This window comes from Lutra lutra, chromosome 7, assembly GCF_902655055.1.
Source record: "Lutra lutra chromosome 7, mLutLut1.2, whole genome shotgun sequence".
NCBI lineage: Eukaryota > Metazoa > Chordata > Mammalia > Carnivora > Mustelidae > Lutra > Lutra lutra.
Window position 1 is genome coordinate 25,430,982 of NC_062284.1, and position 14,030 is coordinate 25,445,011.

At 39.9% G+C, this 14,030-nt stretch overlaps 1 protein-coding gene across 4 annotated transcripts in view; it reads left to right on the plus strand.

The window, feature by feature from the left end:
- The window catches only part of GABRA5 (gamma-aminobutyric acid type A receptor subunit alpha5), an 84,547-nt gene that overhangs the window by 16,748 nt on the left and 53,769 nt on the right, over positions 1–14,030 (plus strand). For all 4 annotated transcript variants that reach the window (XM_047739219.1, XM_047739221.1, XM_047739217.1 and 1 more), the window contains 2 exons: positions 1,192–1,259; positions 1,370–1,590. In XM_047739219.1, the coding sequence (XP_047595175.1) occupies positions 1,192–1,259; positions 1,370–1,590 (289 nt within the window). The remainder of the gene's footprint in view (positions 1–1,191; positions 1,260–1,369; positions 1,591–14,030) is intronic.

Genomic DNA, 14,030 nt, shown 5'->3' on the forward strand with positions numbered 1-14,030 from the left:
TTTAACAGGGAGATTCACTTAAAGCATGAATTGCCATTCACTACATTTTTGGCAGGAAATGTCCACAAAGCCTCCTTGACACCGTCTTACTCCACCCTCTGACTTATGCCCCTGGGCCTCTTATGTCCAGAAGCCCCTGTCCCTTTGAACACATCCATGAGGATCAAAGTATGTAGCGATCCAGTGAGTTGCTGCTATACAGTATTCTCTCCTCCACCCAGTATGTGGCACACTTCTGTGGCGCAGGATCCTGAGAACACCACAGAGAGCCAAAGGGTCTGGCTACTGGGGCTGGCATCTCAGTGGGCATCGAAAGCACACACATCATGCTAACTACATAACTACACACCATGCACATCTATGATTACCGTGCAGTGAGTTGTCCAGAGAAAAAGGTCCCCCTCGCCCCCCCCCAACCCCCTAGCTGTGACTCAGCAATGCTACCAATGGCATGGCAGTATTTATAGTGAACTGTAGTGTACTGTTAACGGGCCCCATTCATGTCGACAGGGCCTGGGTGATGTCCAGGGAGCACACACTTTTCCCCCTCAATATTACTAGCTACTTTTATTGCTCTATAAATTTCAATAATTGTAACTGATATAATAGTCTGTCATGTTAGAAATTTCTAAACAATTCAAAATGCAACATAAGGTGAGATGGGTCTTCTCAAGTGGTCCTGTCCCAGGCTACACTGTAGAAACGTTCTCATACAGCCTTTCCCCAAAACCACCCACTGCTGTAGTCTGGAGTGGACATTCTTTCAGATCTTAATCTCCTCATCAGAACTGCCTAACCCTTTTAAAAGAAGATGATTGGTGTGAGATAGTGGGTTACACAATGTGAGATTGGGAGTACTGTTCCAGGCTTAAGGAGGAGGAAAACTAAAGCCCACCCCAGGTCCCACAGCCATGACCCCTTTCTTCTCTGTTCATGACTGATCCTCACCGGGCAAGAAGTACAATGAGAGCCAACACCCTTTCCTTACAAGATAGGCATTTTATTCTCCTGCTGTAGTTTGGAGCAGTTTGGCTTCCTTTGGTGTTTTTTTTCAAATTCAACAAACACATTATTAAGGCCCTGTGATTGCCAAGAGTGAGATTGGTTCCTAGACCAAGGACATAATGACGCTGTGATGGGCGGATCCGTGGGAGCTCCGTGCCCCGGCAAGAACCTGTGTCTGTGTTTCAGAACGAATCACTCAGGTGAGGACGGACATCTACGTCACCAGCTTCGGCCCGGTATCCGACACAGAAATGGTAGGTCCTAGGGCATGGCCCCACTCAGACCATTCTAAATAGGCACTGAAACAACTCCCCGAAGGGCCTTCTCTACTGACACGTCACCTGATTGCCTTCCTTTGCATTAGGAATATACCATAGATGTGTTTTTCCGACAAAGCTGGAAGGATGAAAGGCTTCGGTTCAAAGGGCCCATGCAGCGCCTCCCTCTCAACAATCTTCTTGCCAGCAAAATCTGGACCCCAGACACATTCTTCCACAACGGGAAAAAGTCCATCGCGCACAACATGACTACACCCAACAAGCTGCTGAGGCTGGAAGACGACGGCACGCTGCTCTACACCATGCGGTGAGTACCTGCAGCTGCGGGGAGAGGGCACAGCGCTCAGGGCAGCCGCGCAAGCAGTGAGCACAGAGCGCGCACGCAGCGGGAGAGGTGGGGCTGCCAACAGTGCCTGGCCAGGGGTGCAGCCAGGGGTCCTTGCCGCCGCCTGTCCTGCCCTTGGGGGTCCTACAGCTTAACGGGTACAAAGATTGTTGTGTGTGTGTGAGCACCTGCATGTTGGGGATAGTTTTTGCCTTTTGACCTGTCCGTACTGATGTCCATGCGGATTATTTCCCTGAGCTGCAGTAGGCCCGTGTGTTTGCTATCTGTACTTGTTGGCTCCAGATAGAAAGCGCCTTTGGAACAGTGACATAGTGTAAGTTAGGGAAAATTTATTTTATACAAAATTTTATTTAAAAAGCTTTAAGGAGAATTATTTTTATTGAAGTTTTGCACCCTATAAATTTTAAAAGCCCATTTCTCACATGTTTTGAAAACATTCCAATGCCAAGGTTAAATTTTAGTATTTCTAATTTAAAATGATCAGTAGTCATTTTTAAATTCTGAATTATTCATTGCCTTCGAGTAAATCAATACATTGACTGGCGAGAAAGGCTCCTTTATAGCTTTTCCGTTTCCATGGTGGGCCTAAGTATTTTTCCAAAAAAATTTTTTTAATTAAAAAATTAAAAAAAAAAACCACGAAATCTAAGTTAAATTTTTTAAAAAGAAACAACATGTATTTATATAAACATTATTGGAATTTCTCTCTCCACCTAACTTATAGTTCTTTACAATAAACTCTGTGTGAAAGAAATAATCATAGTGGAAATAACACTGATGCTGCATCTTCTAAGGCTCGTGCCCTAACATATGTTCTGAGGAATGTTTTGACATATTGTGCCCCAAACCTATTTGACAATAGATCTCGACTTTTCTTATGACAGCCCAATAAGGATTCTGATAAATGAGCCTATAATACACACCTCAGCATTTTGTACTATTTTTTCACTCTTTTCTTTTTCCTACATTGATCTTAAACATGTTTTGACCATGAATGGAAACATAAATTGTGAACATCAGTGCCATGGGGCAGCCTGTTGTCCATGGACAGAAGTATGTGGAAAAGCTACAAAATATCTCAAGTGTTGAAAATTAGTCCTTGGACATCATTCCTGTAAAAGAGATCAGTCTGTGCAGTGACTCCCAGGGCACTTTGTTCAGCCTTGTGAACAGAGAGCAGGTGTGGAGAGTCCCAGGTCTTAGAAGATGCTGGGTGGGATGAATGATTGGATCCATTTATGTGGGGACCCCATGTGAGCCTGCTGTGTACCTTTGTTCTATTCTTAGAATAAAAGTACCCCTAGTCCTCACAGATTATTGACCTTGATTCACATCTTGTTTCTAACACTGAGCGAGTGTAATTAGGCCCAAGACAGTGGGATGCTTTAATCTTGGTGCATGATTGCTTGACCAGGGCTAGGTAGGCCCCTTGTTTAGAAGGGGAAGGGATAGAAGAGGTTCCTCTTACTGAGTGTCTATATACCTGGCAACTTCACAAACAGCCTGGCCAGTATGTTATATCATTTGCATTAACCGACAAAGAGAATGAGGCTCAGAGAGGTTTGGTAATCAGCCCAAGGTCACACAGCTAGTGAGAAAACACCAGGAATTTGAATTCAGGTCTAACCAATTTTCTTGTTTAATCCACCACACTTGAAAATTGAAGGACACAGCATTACTAGACATATACTAGCTTTTTTCTTATTCTTGTCAAATATTATGCCCAGAAGGAAGATGACGAGAACCAGAGCAGCTTGTCAGCAGTAACTTTTCCTTGTTTATGCAAAGGATGTCTGCTAATGATTTGCGAAGTTGATTATGAGTTTTCTCTTTCAGTCATATACATTTGGAAAGTGTACGTAGTTCTACTTGAAAGGGTTATGAACTTTTTGTGATAGAACTATAGCTATAATTTGATAGCATTTTACCTATTGATGTAGCAAAGACAGTGTGATAGGACTAATCACACAGCCATTGGTGTCTCAGCAGCCCCACCCTGTCAGTGTTAGAGCCTTTCTGTTTAGCATTTGGGTCACTCCTGTCAAGCCTTACAAAAACAATGGTATACTTAGATGTGGTAATTCCCATGTAACATCCATATTAAGGGAATAATTAAGAATATAGACTAATCTTTAGGTACAAAAATTTCTATTAATATGTTACTTGTGGTACCAATCATTTAAAGGAATCTAAAAAATCCGCATTTTCCAACTAAAACTATGTTTTTACATTTTTTTTTAAAGAGAGAGCATGAATATGCGGGGGCAGGCAGGAGGAAGAGGGAAAGGGAGAGAGAGATTCTTAAGTAGGTTCCACATCCAGCAACAGAGCTTGATCTAATGACCCTGAGATCATGATCTGAGCCAAAACCAAGAGTCAGAGGCTTAACTGACTGAGCCAGCTAGGCTCCCCAATTTTTATTTTTTTATCCAGACTTTGGACCTAATGAAAAAGATGAAATATGAAAGTGTAGAACAAACTAGGGTTCATGTGATGCTCTGAGACAAATGTCTAATAAGATACTGTTATCAACTTCTAAAAGTAACTCCGTAAAGATTATGGTACATGGATGGCGTTTATTTGTGTAAAATCCCTCCCATGCCCCAGAGATCATCTGAAGTAACATTCAAAGATACACACAGTTCTTAAGATGGAATTCTTTAAATAGGTGATTCCAAAAAAGCCAAGGGAACATTTGTTCCCAAATGTCTGCCAGAAAGTCTTAGGTGCTTGCCTGGAAGTCATTACCAATTTTGATTCTGAAGAACTTTCAACCACCAATGGGGCATCTGCTTATAGGATGTAAAGGTAAAAATCATCAGCTGCTCAGGATAATTCCATGGAGAACAGCAAACATTTCTGGTTGGGCCCTCAAGAAGAGGATGCATATAGAGTACTGAACAATTTGTTGAGGACAGTCTTTCAACAAACAGAGGGATACATTTTACAAAACTGTCCCCAGAGCTGTGCTTTAGACATTAGACAGGTGGTCAGGATACCTCAAAGGGAACCCTAACATGGCAATTTCCTGGGCCTTCCCTTGCAGGACTGGAGAAAGGGGGTGCAGAGCCCAGAGCTCAACATCAGTCCACCCAGGGACCAAAGGACTTGTCCTTCTGGTCAGCCTTGCTATTTTTTTTTTTTTCTTTTTTTCCTGGGTAGAACTTGTGGTTGTCATCATACAGCGGGAGGTCCCAATTCCACACCCAGGCAAACCCATGCAGTATAGGATGACCATAATCTCTCAGGGAACATGCCAAATCTGATGATCCATTTTCCTTTATGAAAGTGTGAGCTGGGAGACAATGCCTTCCTCTCATCTCTGCATTCCCCCATCTTCTAATAGTGCAAACTCTTGTGAGACCCACTTTAGGGCACAGTTCCCTGGTCTTTGAGCCTCTGGCAGAAGAGCAAGTCTCTCTTATTTTCTGGTGATGGAAACCACAATAGGCAAGAAAGAATTTACTAGAAGGCAGTCTCTGCTAGGACCACATGATTCTGCCTGTCTCAGAAAACCTGAATGCCATTCTATCCAAGATCTCCCTGCAAAAGACCTGTAATAGAGACATGCGGGCAAATATTTTGCACTTCCTTTGGACCACTGCAGGGGTCATAGAATGCACTGTACATAGTAAAAGTACTGGACAGAGTCATGCACTGCATGCCACTCCACATTGTCACTTTCACACACTACATATTTGCCTGTGCTATTTTTATATGAAAAAGGCATTTTTTACAACTTTTATAAGCATCTTTATTATGTGTGTTTTTAAACACTACTCTGAATGCATTTAAAAATGGTTGGGGCACCTGGGTGGCTCAGTGGGTTAAAGCCTCTGCCTTCGGCTCGGGTCATGATCTCAGGGTCCTGGGATCGAGCCCCACATCGGGCTGTCTGCTCCGCGGGAAGCCTGCTTCTCCTCTCTCTCTCTGTGCCTGCCTCTCTGACTACTTGCGATCTCTCTCTGTCAAATAAATAAAATCTTAAAAAAAAAAAAATGGCGAACACATCTCTTCACTTAAAAAAAAAAACACTGTTCTTTTCCTACCAAGCAAATACAGAACTTTTAAATTTAGTTATTACAATTGTTTTTAAATAGTTCTTCATATGAATTATGGAAGATCTATCATTTGTTCCCTGAAATAACACTCTTCTAAAAGTTTCCTGCACATACAGATCTCATAAGCATCTTTATTACATGTGCTTTTGGCACTTATCTTAAGAGAAAGGTGTATCTTTATCATTGCTTACACCCCATTTAGATTTTCGTCAGTGGAAAGCCTTGCTTTGAATTGAACTATGATGTAGTGAAAAGAGCATGGACTTTAGGGTTAGACTGACTTAAGTTCAAGTCCTGACTCTGTCACTTAGTAGTCATGAATCCTTGGTCATTTTATCTTTTAGAACCATTTTTGTTGTGTTTCTTTTCTTACTAAGCAGTATAGCTGTAGGGTCTGAGAATTTGTTTGAAGACTAGTAGTAGATACACTAATTCCTGGAATGGCCACTGGGAGGCAGCATAGTCACATTTTTGCATAGTAATTGGTGGCATCTGTTAAAGTTAGATTGAAGGAAGTTATATGTATATTATACGTGTTTGACTTATTTAAAGGAAATTATACATTTATAAGTAGAATTTTTAACAGTGCACTGATATGTATATGTACCCTTATATATCTGTATTTATACACACATATACACACACCAATGTGTAGATAAAAATGTCTTTCATGATGCCAACAGATATGCTGGCTAAATATTGCAATATTTAAGATAACCTTTATTTTAATGACAAGGACCAAAACGTGAATTAAGAATTTGTAAAACATGGAAAATCCCCAAGTATGGAATACAGCAATAATAACACTCAGACCAAAGGGAATCAATGTTTAAAGTTTGGTGTGTATCATGTACATGTGTTTTTATGTGTATACCTGTGTATATCGGTGTATGTCTGCATACATACTCTCCTATAGCTTTTGAGTGGTCTCACTTTCTGAAGAGTTTTTTGTAAGTAGTTTTTATAATTTAAAATATATTGAAAACTCTGCCTCACCCCCCCTAACATTAAACATCATTCTGAAATGTCATGGTCCATCACGTTCCATCATGTGCATATCCTGTCATTATATGGTGTCTTAACAAAAATTCACGTCCTTTCCATTTTTCCTGTCATAAGCAACATTGCCATGCGAACTCATAATTATATCTTTGGGATAAATTCCAATAACTAACCAAAAGGTGAGACTTTTGATACCCACGTCCAAATTGTTCTTTAGAAAAACTAGCAATATCCTTTTCACCAGGAGTGGGAGTGGAAATCCTGTCTATTACTTCTGTCTTCACACTTTATATGCAAAGATAAAGATGGAGTGTTGCCCATTTTTGCTACGCAAGATGTTATTGGTAGCCATTATCTAAAAGTTGACTCATCCTGAGATTTCTAGTAACGTGGGCTTTCTTCTTTCCCTTTGGGAAATGACTCCCACAGGACAGCATGTGCACTGTCTTGACTAAGAAGGATCTAAATTTGGGGACATGCAACCTGACCTGCACACCACCACTCTGATCTCCATTACACACACATCCACACCTTCCCTCAGTTTCCTCAGCCATTGAAAATCAAGACTTCCCCAGGACTTCTTCCTGATGTCTCCTGCTCTCCGTCAGTCTGTTGCACCCTGACTCACCTGTGGGTCCTCTGTGTTTTGTGGCACCCTGAGTAATCTCGTTCCCTGCACCTGGCACCTGGGCTGGCCCTCAAGAGGGCCAGTGTAGGGCTCTGTTTATGCAAGGACAGTGGTAATGGAATGCATGGCACTGCCTTCTCTTAGCCTAGGCCCTCCCACTCCTCAGACCTTAGTTTGAGGGATTGAGACAGGAGACCTGCAGAATTTCTCTTTCACAAACATGCTCAGTGCATAGATTTCCACCAGTTTATAAAGACTTGAGTTGATGTTTGGCTAGCAATTTGTATTTGTGGGATACAAATGAGGATATTTTAATGCATACTTCTTGCATATTTGGTTTGAAAACATGACTGGAATAATCCTGGGTCAATTCAATCTGGTCAGTCTGGACTTTTGGACTGTTAGGCACACATTTCATGAAGGACACTTCATCTTTTGCAAATGGGCCATATCCAGCACAATTTTGTCTTCTGAGGTCCTGACCCCACAGAGGCTGTAAGATACTCTCTGCTAGCGAGAGAGAAGCCAGGCTCCTGGTCAGCTCTTCACTTTCCTGTCCAGGCAGGGACCTTCTTGGACATGAGCCACCTACAAGCTTGGGACCATGTCTTCAAAAGTTTTCCAGGAATCTCTAGTGACTGCTCTTTGGAGGTGATGGTTGCAAGTTCTGGGTGGAAACCTCCAGGAAGCTGCTGGCTAGGGTCTTGGCTCCAGGACCCCCCAGCCCCAGGCCCCCAACCTCACAGTTAATGTCTGAAAAGAAAGAACCATTTAAGCTGATCTGCTAATTATTTTTCAGAAACGTGTAGCCTTTATTATGTGCTGGGTGCTCCAGAAACGTAATTTCTTAAAACCCTAAGAATTTAGTACCATCATCATGCCTATCGGCAGATGAGGAATTAGACTATCACTAAAGCCCAAATGCCAAATCCATCTTCCTGTATCTATTTTGATATATCTAAGAAGTATGCAGTAGGAAACTATGCACACCTTTTTGCCAACAAAGGTGAAATAATGTCCACCAGGTGGTGCTATGCCAATTTAGGATAGAGAGCCTTTCTGACCCTGCTACTTCTATCAGATTGAAGTAAAGCACTGGTTTTACTAAAACACTTTCGGGGCGGGGAGGGGGGCACCTGTTGCATTTCTGAAGTGTGTTGCATGGAAATGAAGTTGGCATATCTGCAACAGAACTGAGGATGCTCAGAGCCAAGAAATCCATCACACTTTCCCCAGTGTATAATCAGCTTGAAACTACCACCAAGCCATTGTGTCACCGGAGCGCTGACTTACACTTTCAAGGGGGTGCTGAAAAGGTCCTTCCCTCCCTTCACCTGGAAAAAGTGAATAACCAGCTCTCCTCTTATCAACTAGGATTATGGTCAACGAATGCTAAAATTGGTCATCTCATCTCATGCTCACTCTCTCCATGCTTTAATTTGAGATGATCCATAAATATTAGACAAGTGTCTTGGGTAATATTAAATTAGAGGAGTCATTGTCTTGGTAATGTGGCCAATGCGGTGAGGCTTTCTGTATTTGCCCTGAAAATAATGAGGAATTTGTCTGATGTGTATGGAAAGAAAGGAAAAGTGATGCTTATGGAAAAGAAGGGAAAAGTGGTAGAGTCCTCCACACTTAAAATATTTCCTAGGTAGCCTGGAATCATGAGTTTTTGTTATTCTCTCTCCTATAATTTATGTTTTTCAATACAGTAGCCTATAGACACATATGGCATGTTAAAGTTAAATCAAATTTGAGGGGTGCCTGGGTGCTCAGGCACCCAGGTGTTAAATCAGATTTGAGGGGTGCTCAATTGGTTAAGCCGCTGCCTTCAGCTTAGGTCATGATCCCAGGGTCCTGGGATTGAGCCCCATGTCAGGCTCCTTATTCTGCAGGGAGCCTGCTTCTCCCTCTCCTTGTGCCTGCTACTCTGTCTTCTTGAGCTCTCTCTCTCTGTCAAACAAACAAACAAACAACAACAACAACAAAAAAAACCCATAAGCTCTCTCTTAAAAAAACAAATTGAAATTCTGTTCCTTAGTTGTATTAGCCTGTGTCAAGAGGCCAGCAGCTAGTTGTGGAGTGGCTTCAGTATTGGACAGAACAGATATAGGACATTTAGGTTATCACAGAAAGTTCGGTTGCAGTTAGCCTGGTTTAAGAGAAGCAAAAACAGTTTTTAGTGGTCATCTTTATCCACTGGCCCTTATTGGCTTATGATGTGCAAAGCACCATAAGCCAATAGGAATGAATAAAAAAGGGTGGTGCAGGGATGCTGGGACTCCTCAGATTTCAAAAATATTTTAAAATAGTTTAAGGTTGGGGGCACCAGGTGGTGGGTATTGTAGAGGGCACGGATTGCATGGAGCACTGGGTGTGGTGCAAAAATAATGAATACTGTTATGCTGAAAAAAATAAAAATTAAAAAAAAATAGTTTAAGGATAGTTAAAGCATTTATGCTATAATCGTTTACTTACATATTTATTTTTCAGGTATTCTGAGATGTAACTGACATGGTGTAAGTTTAAGTGTACAACATGTTGATTTGATATACTTATATATGGTAAAATGATTGTCACCTCCATCAGATCACATAACTACCTCTTTTTTCTTTCTTTTTGATGAGAACATTTAAGATGTACTCTCTTAGCAACTTTCAAGTATATAATACAGTATTATTAGATGTAATAATTATACTATACATCAGATTTCCAGAACGTAATCATCTTATAAGTTTATACTTTTGACCAAATCTTCTCCTTTCCCACACCAGCCAGCCCCTGGCAACCATCAACCTACTCTCTATGAGTTCAGATCTTTTAGATTATGCATTTAAGTAGTATCATATAGTGTGTCTTCTCTGACTTGTAATGTGTAACATAATGTCCTCAAAGTTCATTTATGATTACTGCAAGGGGCATGATTTCCATTTTTCTTATAGTTGAATAATACTCCATTTTATAAATATACCACATTGTCTTTACCCATTTATCCACAGAAGAGCACCTGGATAGCTACCAAGTTTCTTGACTATTGTGAATAATGCTGCACTGAATATGGGAATGCTGATGTCTCCTTGAGATCTTAGTTTTATTTACTTTGGCTATATACTGAGAAGTGCAGTTATGGGATCATATGGTAGTTCTATTTTTTTTTTTTTTAAGAACCTCTATACTGTTTCCATAGTGGCTGTACCAATTTGCATTGCCACTAACAGTTTACAAGGGTTCACTTTTCTCCGCATCCTTGTCAACAGTTTTTATCTCTTATCTTTCTGATGATAGCCATCCTGACAGGTTTAGTTACTATAGTCCACTTCTTAATTTTTGCTTTTGTTGCTGGTGCTGTTTGTTGCCAAAATATCATTGCCAAGACCAGTGTCGAGGAGCTTTTCCCATGTGTTTTCTTCTAGGAGTTTTATGGTTTCAGGTCTTATATTTAAGTCTTTAAATATTTAAAAATTCAAGTTATTTTTTGTGAGTGATATAAGATGGGTTCCAATTTCATCTGTTTACATGTAGTTGCCCATTTTCCCCAACACAATTGAAGAGACTATTCTTTTCCCAATGAGCTTGTTTAGCTCCTTTGTCAAACGTTAGTTGATTGTATATATGAGCATTTCTTTCTGGGCTCTTGATTCTGTTCCATTGGCCTATGTGTTTATATTTAAGTGAGTACAACTTAGTGCTTTGATTACGGCAGCTTCACAATATAGTTGAAATCTGGAAGCGTGATCCTCAGCTCTGTTCTTTCTAAGGACAGCCTTGGCTGTTTAGAGTCTTTGGTGGTTCCATAGGAATTTCAGGATTGTTTTTTCTACTTCTGTGAACAAGTCCATTAGAATTCTGGTAGGGATTACATTGAACATATAGATGGCTTTCGGTAATATGGACATTTTAACAAGGTTGATTGTTCTGATCCATGAACACGGGATTTGTGTTTGTTCGTATTTTCTTCATTCAATTTCTTTCACCGAAGTCATGCAGTTTTCATCTTTAACATCCTTAGTTAAATTCATTTTTAAGTCTTTTATTGTTATTTCATTTTCAAATGCCTCATTGTTAGTGTAGCGAAACACAACTAATTTCTGCGTGTTGGTGTGGTATTCTGCAATTTTGTTAATTATGACAGTTTCTTGGTTGAGTCTTTAAAATTCTGTCTATATAAGATCCTATCATCTGCAAACAAAGAATACTTTTATTTATTTCCAATTTGGATACCTTTTATTTCTTTTTCTTCACCGATTTCTCTGGCCAGCACTCCAGTACTATGTTGAATAGGAGAGGTGAGAGTGATCTTAGAGGAAAAACTTACAAACATTCATCATTGAATATAATGTTAGCTGTGGTCTTGTCCTATGACTTCTTTATGTTATGTTTCTTTTATACGAAATTTGTTCAGTGTTTTTACCATGAAAGGGTGTTGTAGTTTGTCAGATAGTTTTTTGCATGTATTGACATGATCATATGATTTTTATCTTTATTATCCTATTAATTTGGTGTTTCATATTTATTGATTTGTGTATATTGAAAAATCATGAATCCCAGGAGTAAATCCTGCTTGATCATGGTGTGTGGATCTTCTTTTTCTAGTTTTTATTTAAATTCTAGTTAGTTAACATATGGTGTAATAGTAGTTTCAGGTGTACAATATAGTGATTCAGCACTTCCATACATCACCCAGTGCTCATCACAAGGGCTCTCCTTAATCCCCATCACCTATTTAACCCATCTCCCCACCACACTCCCCTCTGGTAACCATCAGTTTGTTCTCTATAGTTAAGAGTCTGTTTCTTGGTTTGCCTCTCTCTTTTTTTTCCCCTATACTCCTTTGTTTTGTTTGCTAAATTCCACATATGAGTGAAATCATGTAGTATTGTCTTTCTCTGACTGACTTATTTTTCTTCACATAATACTCTCTAGCTCCATCCATGTCAGTACAAAAGACAGGATTTGATTATTTTTAAAGGCTGAGTAATATCCCAGTGCGTGTATGTGTGTGTGTGTGTGTGTCCATAATTTGGCTATTGTAGATAATGCTTCTGTAAACATCAGGGTGCATGTATCCCTTTGAATTAGTGGTTTTGTATTTGGGGGGTAAATATCCAGTAGTGCAATTGCTGGATGGTAAGATAGTTCTGTTTTTAACTTCTTGAGGAAACTCCATAGTATTTTCCAGAGTGGCTGAACCAGTTTGCATTCCTACCAACAGTGCAGGAGGGTTACCCTTTCTCCACATCCTCACCAACACCTGTTCTCTCTTGTGTTGTTGAGTTTAGCCATTCTGACAAGTGTGAGGTGGTATCTCGTTGTGGTTTCAATTTGTATTTTCCTGATGATCAGTGATGTTGGGCATCTTTCATGTATCTGTTCGCCATCTGATTGTCTTCCTTGGAGAAATGTCTGTTCCTTCCTTCGGCCCATTTTTAATTGGATTATTCATTTTTGGGTGTTAAATTTTCTTTTTTTTTTTTTTTAAAGATTTTATTTATTTATTTGACAGAGAGAGATCACAAGCAGACGGAGAGGCAGGCAGAGAGAGAGAGAGAGGGAAACAGGCTTCCTGCTGAGCAGAGAGCCCAATGTGGGACTCGATCCCAGGACCCTGAGATCATGACCTGAGCAGAAGGCAGCGGCTTAACCCACTGAGCCACCCAGGCGCCCGGGTGTTAAATTTTCTAAGTTCTTTACATATTTTGGATGCTAACTCATATGTCATTTGCAAGTGTCTTCTCATATCCTATAGGTTGTCTTTTAGTTTTATTGATTGTTTCTTTTGCTCTGCAGAAGGTTTTCATTTTGATGTAGTCCAAGTAGTTTATTTTTGTTTTTGTTTCCCTTGCCTTGGGAGACATATCTAGAAAGAAGTTGCCATGGCTCATATCAGAGAAGTTAGTGCCTGTGTTCCATTCTAGGATTTTTATGGTTCTGAAACCATAAACCATGTGAGACCTGAGTCTCACATTTAGGACTTTGATCCATTTTGAATTTATTTGTGTATATGGTGTAAGAAAGTGGTCCATTTCGTTCTTTTGCATGTTGCTCTCTAGTTTTCTCAACACAATTTATTGAACAGACAGTCGTTTTTGCATTGAATATTTTTTCCTACTTTGTTAAAGATTAATTGACCATATAATCATAGGATTATTTCTGGGTTTTCTATTTTGTTCTAATGACCTATGTGTCTATTTTTGTGCCGGTATCATCTTGTTTTGATTGCTACAGGTGTGTAACATAACTTGAAGTCTGGAATTGTGATGCCTCCAGTTTTGCTTTTCTTTTTTAAGATTGCTTTGACTATTTGGGATCTTTTGTGGTTCCATACCGTGGTTCTTTTAATATAGTGTTGAATTGAACTTATTAACATTTTGTTGTGAATTTTTGCATCTGTATTTATCAGGGACATTTATCTGCTCTTTTCCTTTTTTATGGTGCCATTGTCCGGCCTTGCTATCAGGGTAATGCTGGCCTTGTAAGGTGAATTTTGGAGTGTTCTCTCCTCTTCATTTTTTGGAAGAGATTGAGAAGGATTGGTGCTTCTTCTTCTTTTAATGTTGTCAAATTTCACCACTGAAACCATCAGGTCCCAGACTTTTCTTTTTTCGAGGTTTTGATTCCTGATTCATTCTCCTCACTCATTATTCATCTGTTTAGATTTTCTTTCTTTCTGATTCAGTCTTGGTAGTTTGTATGTTTCTAGGAATCTA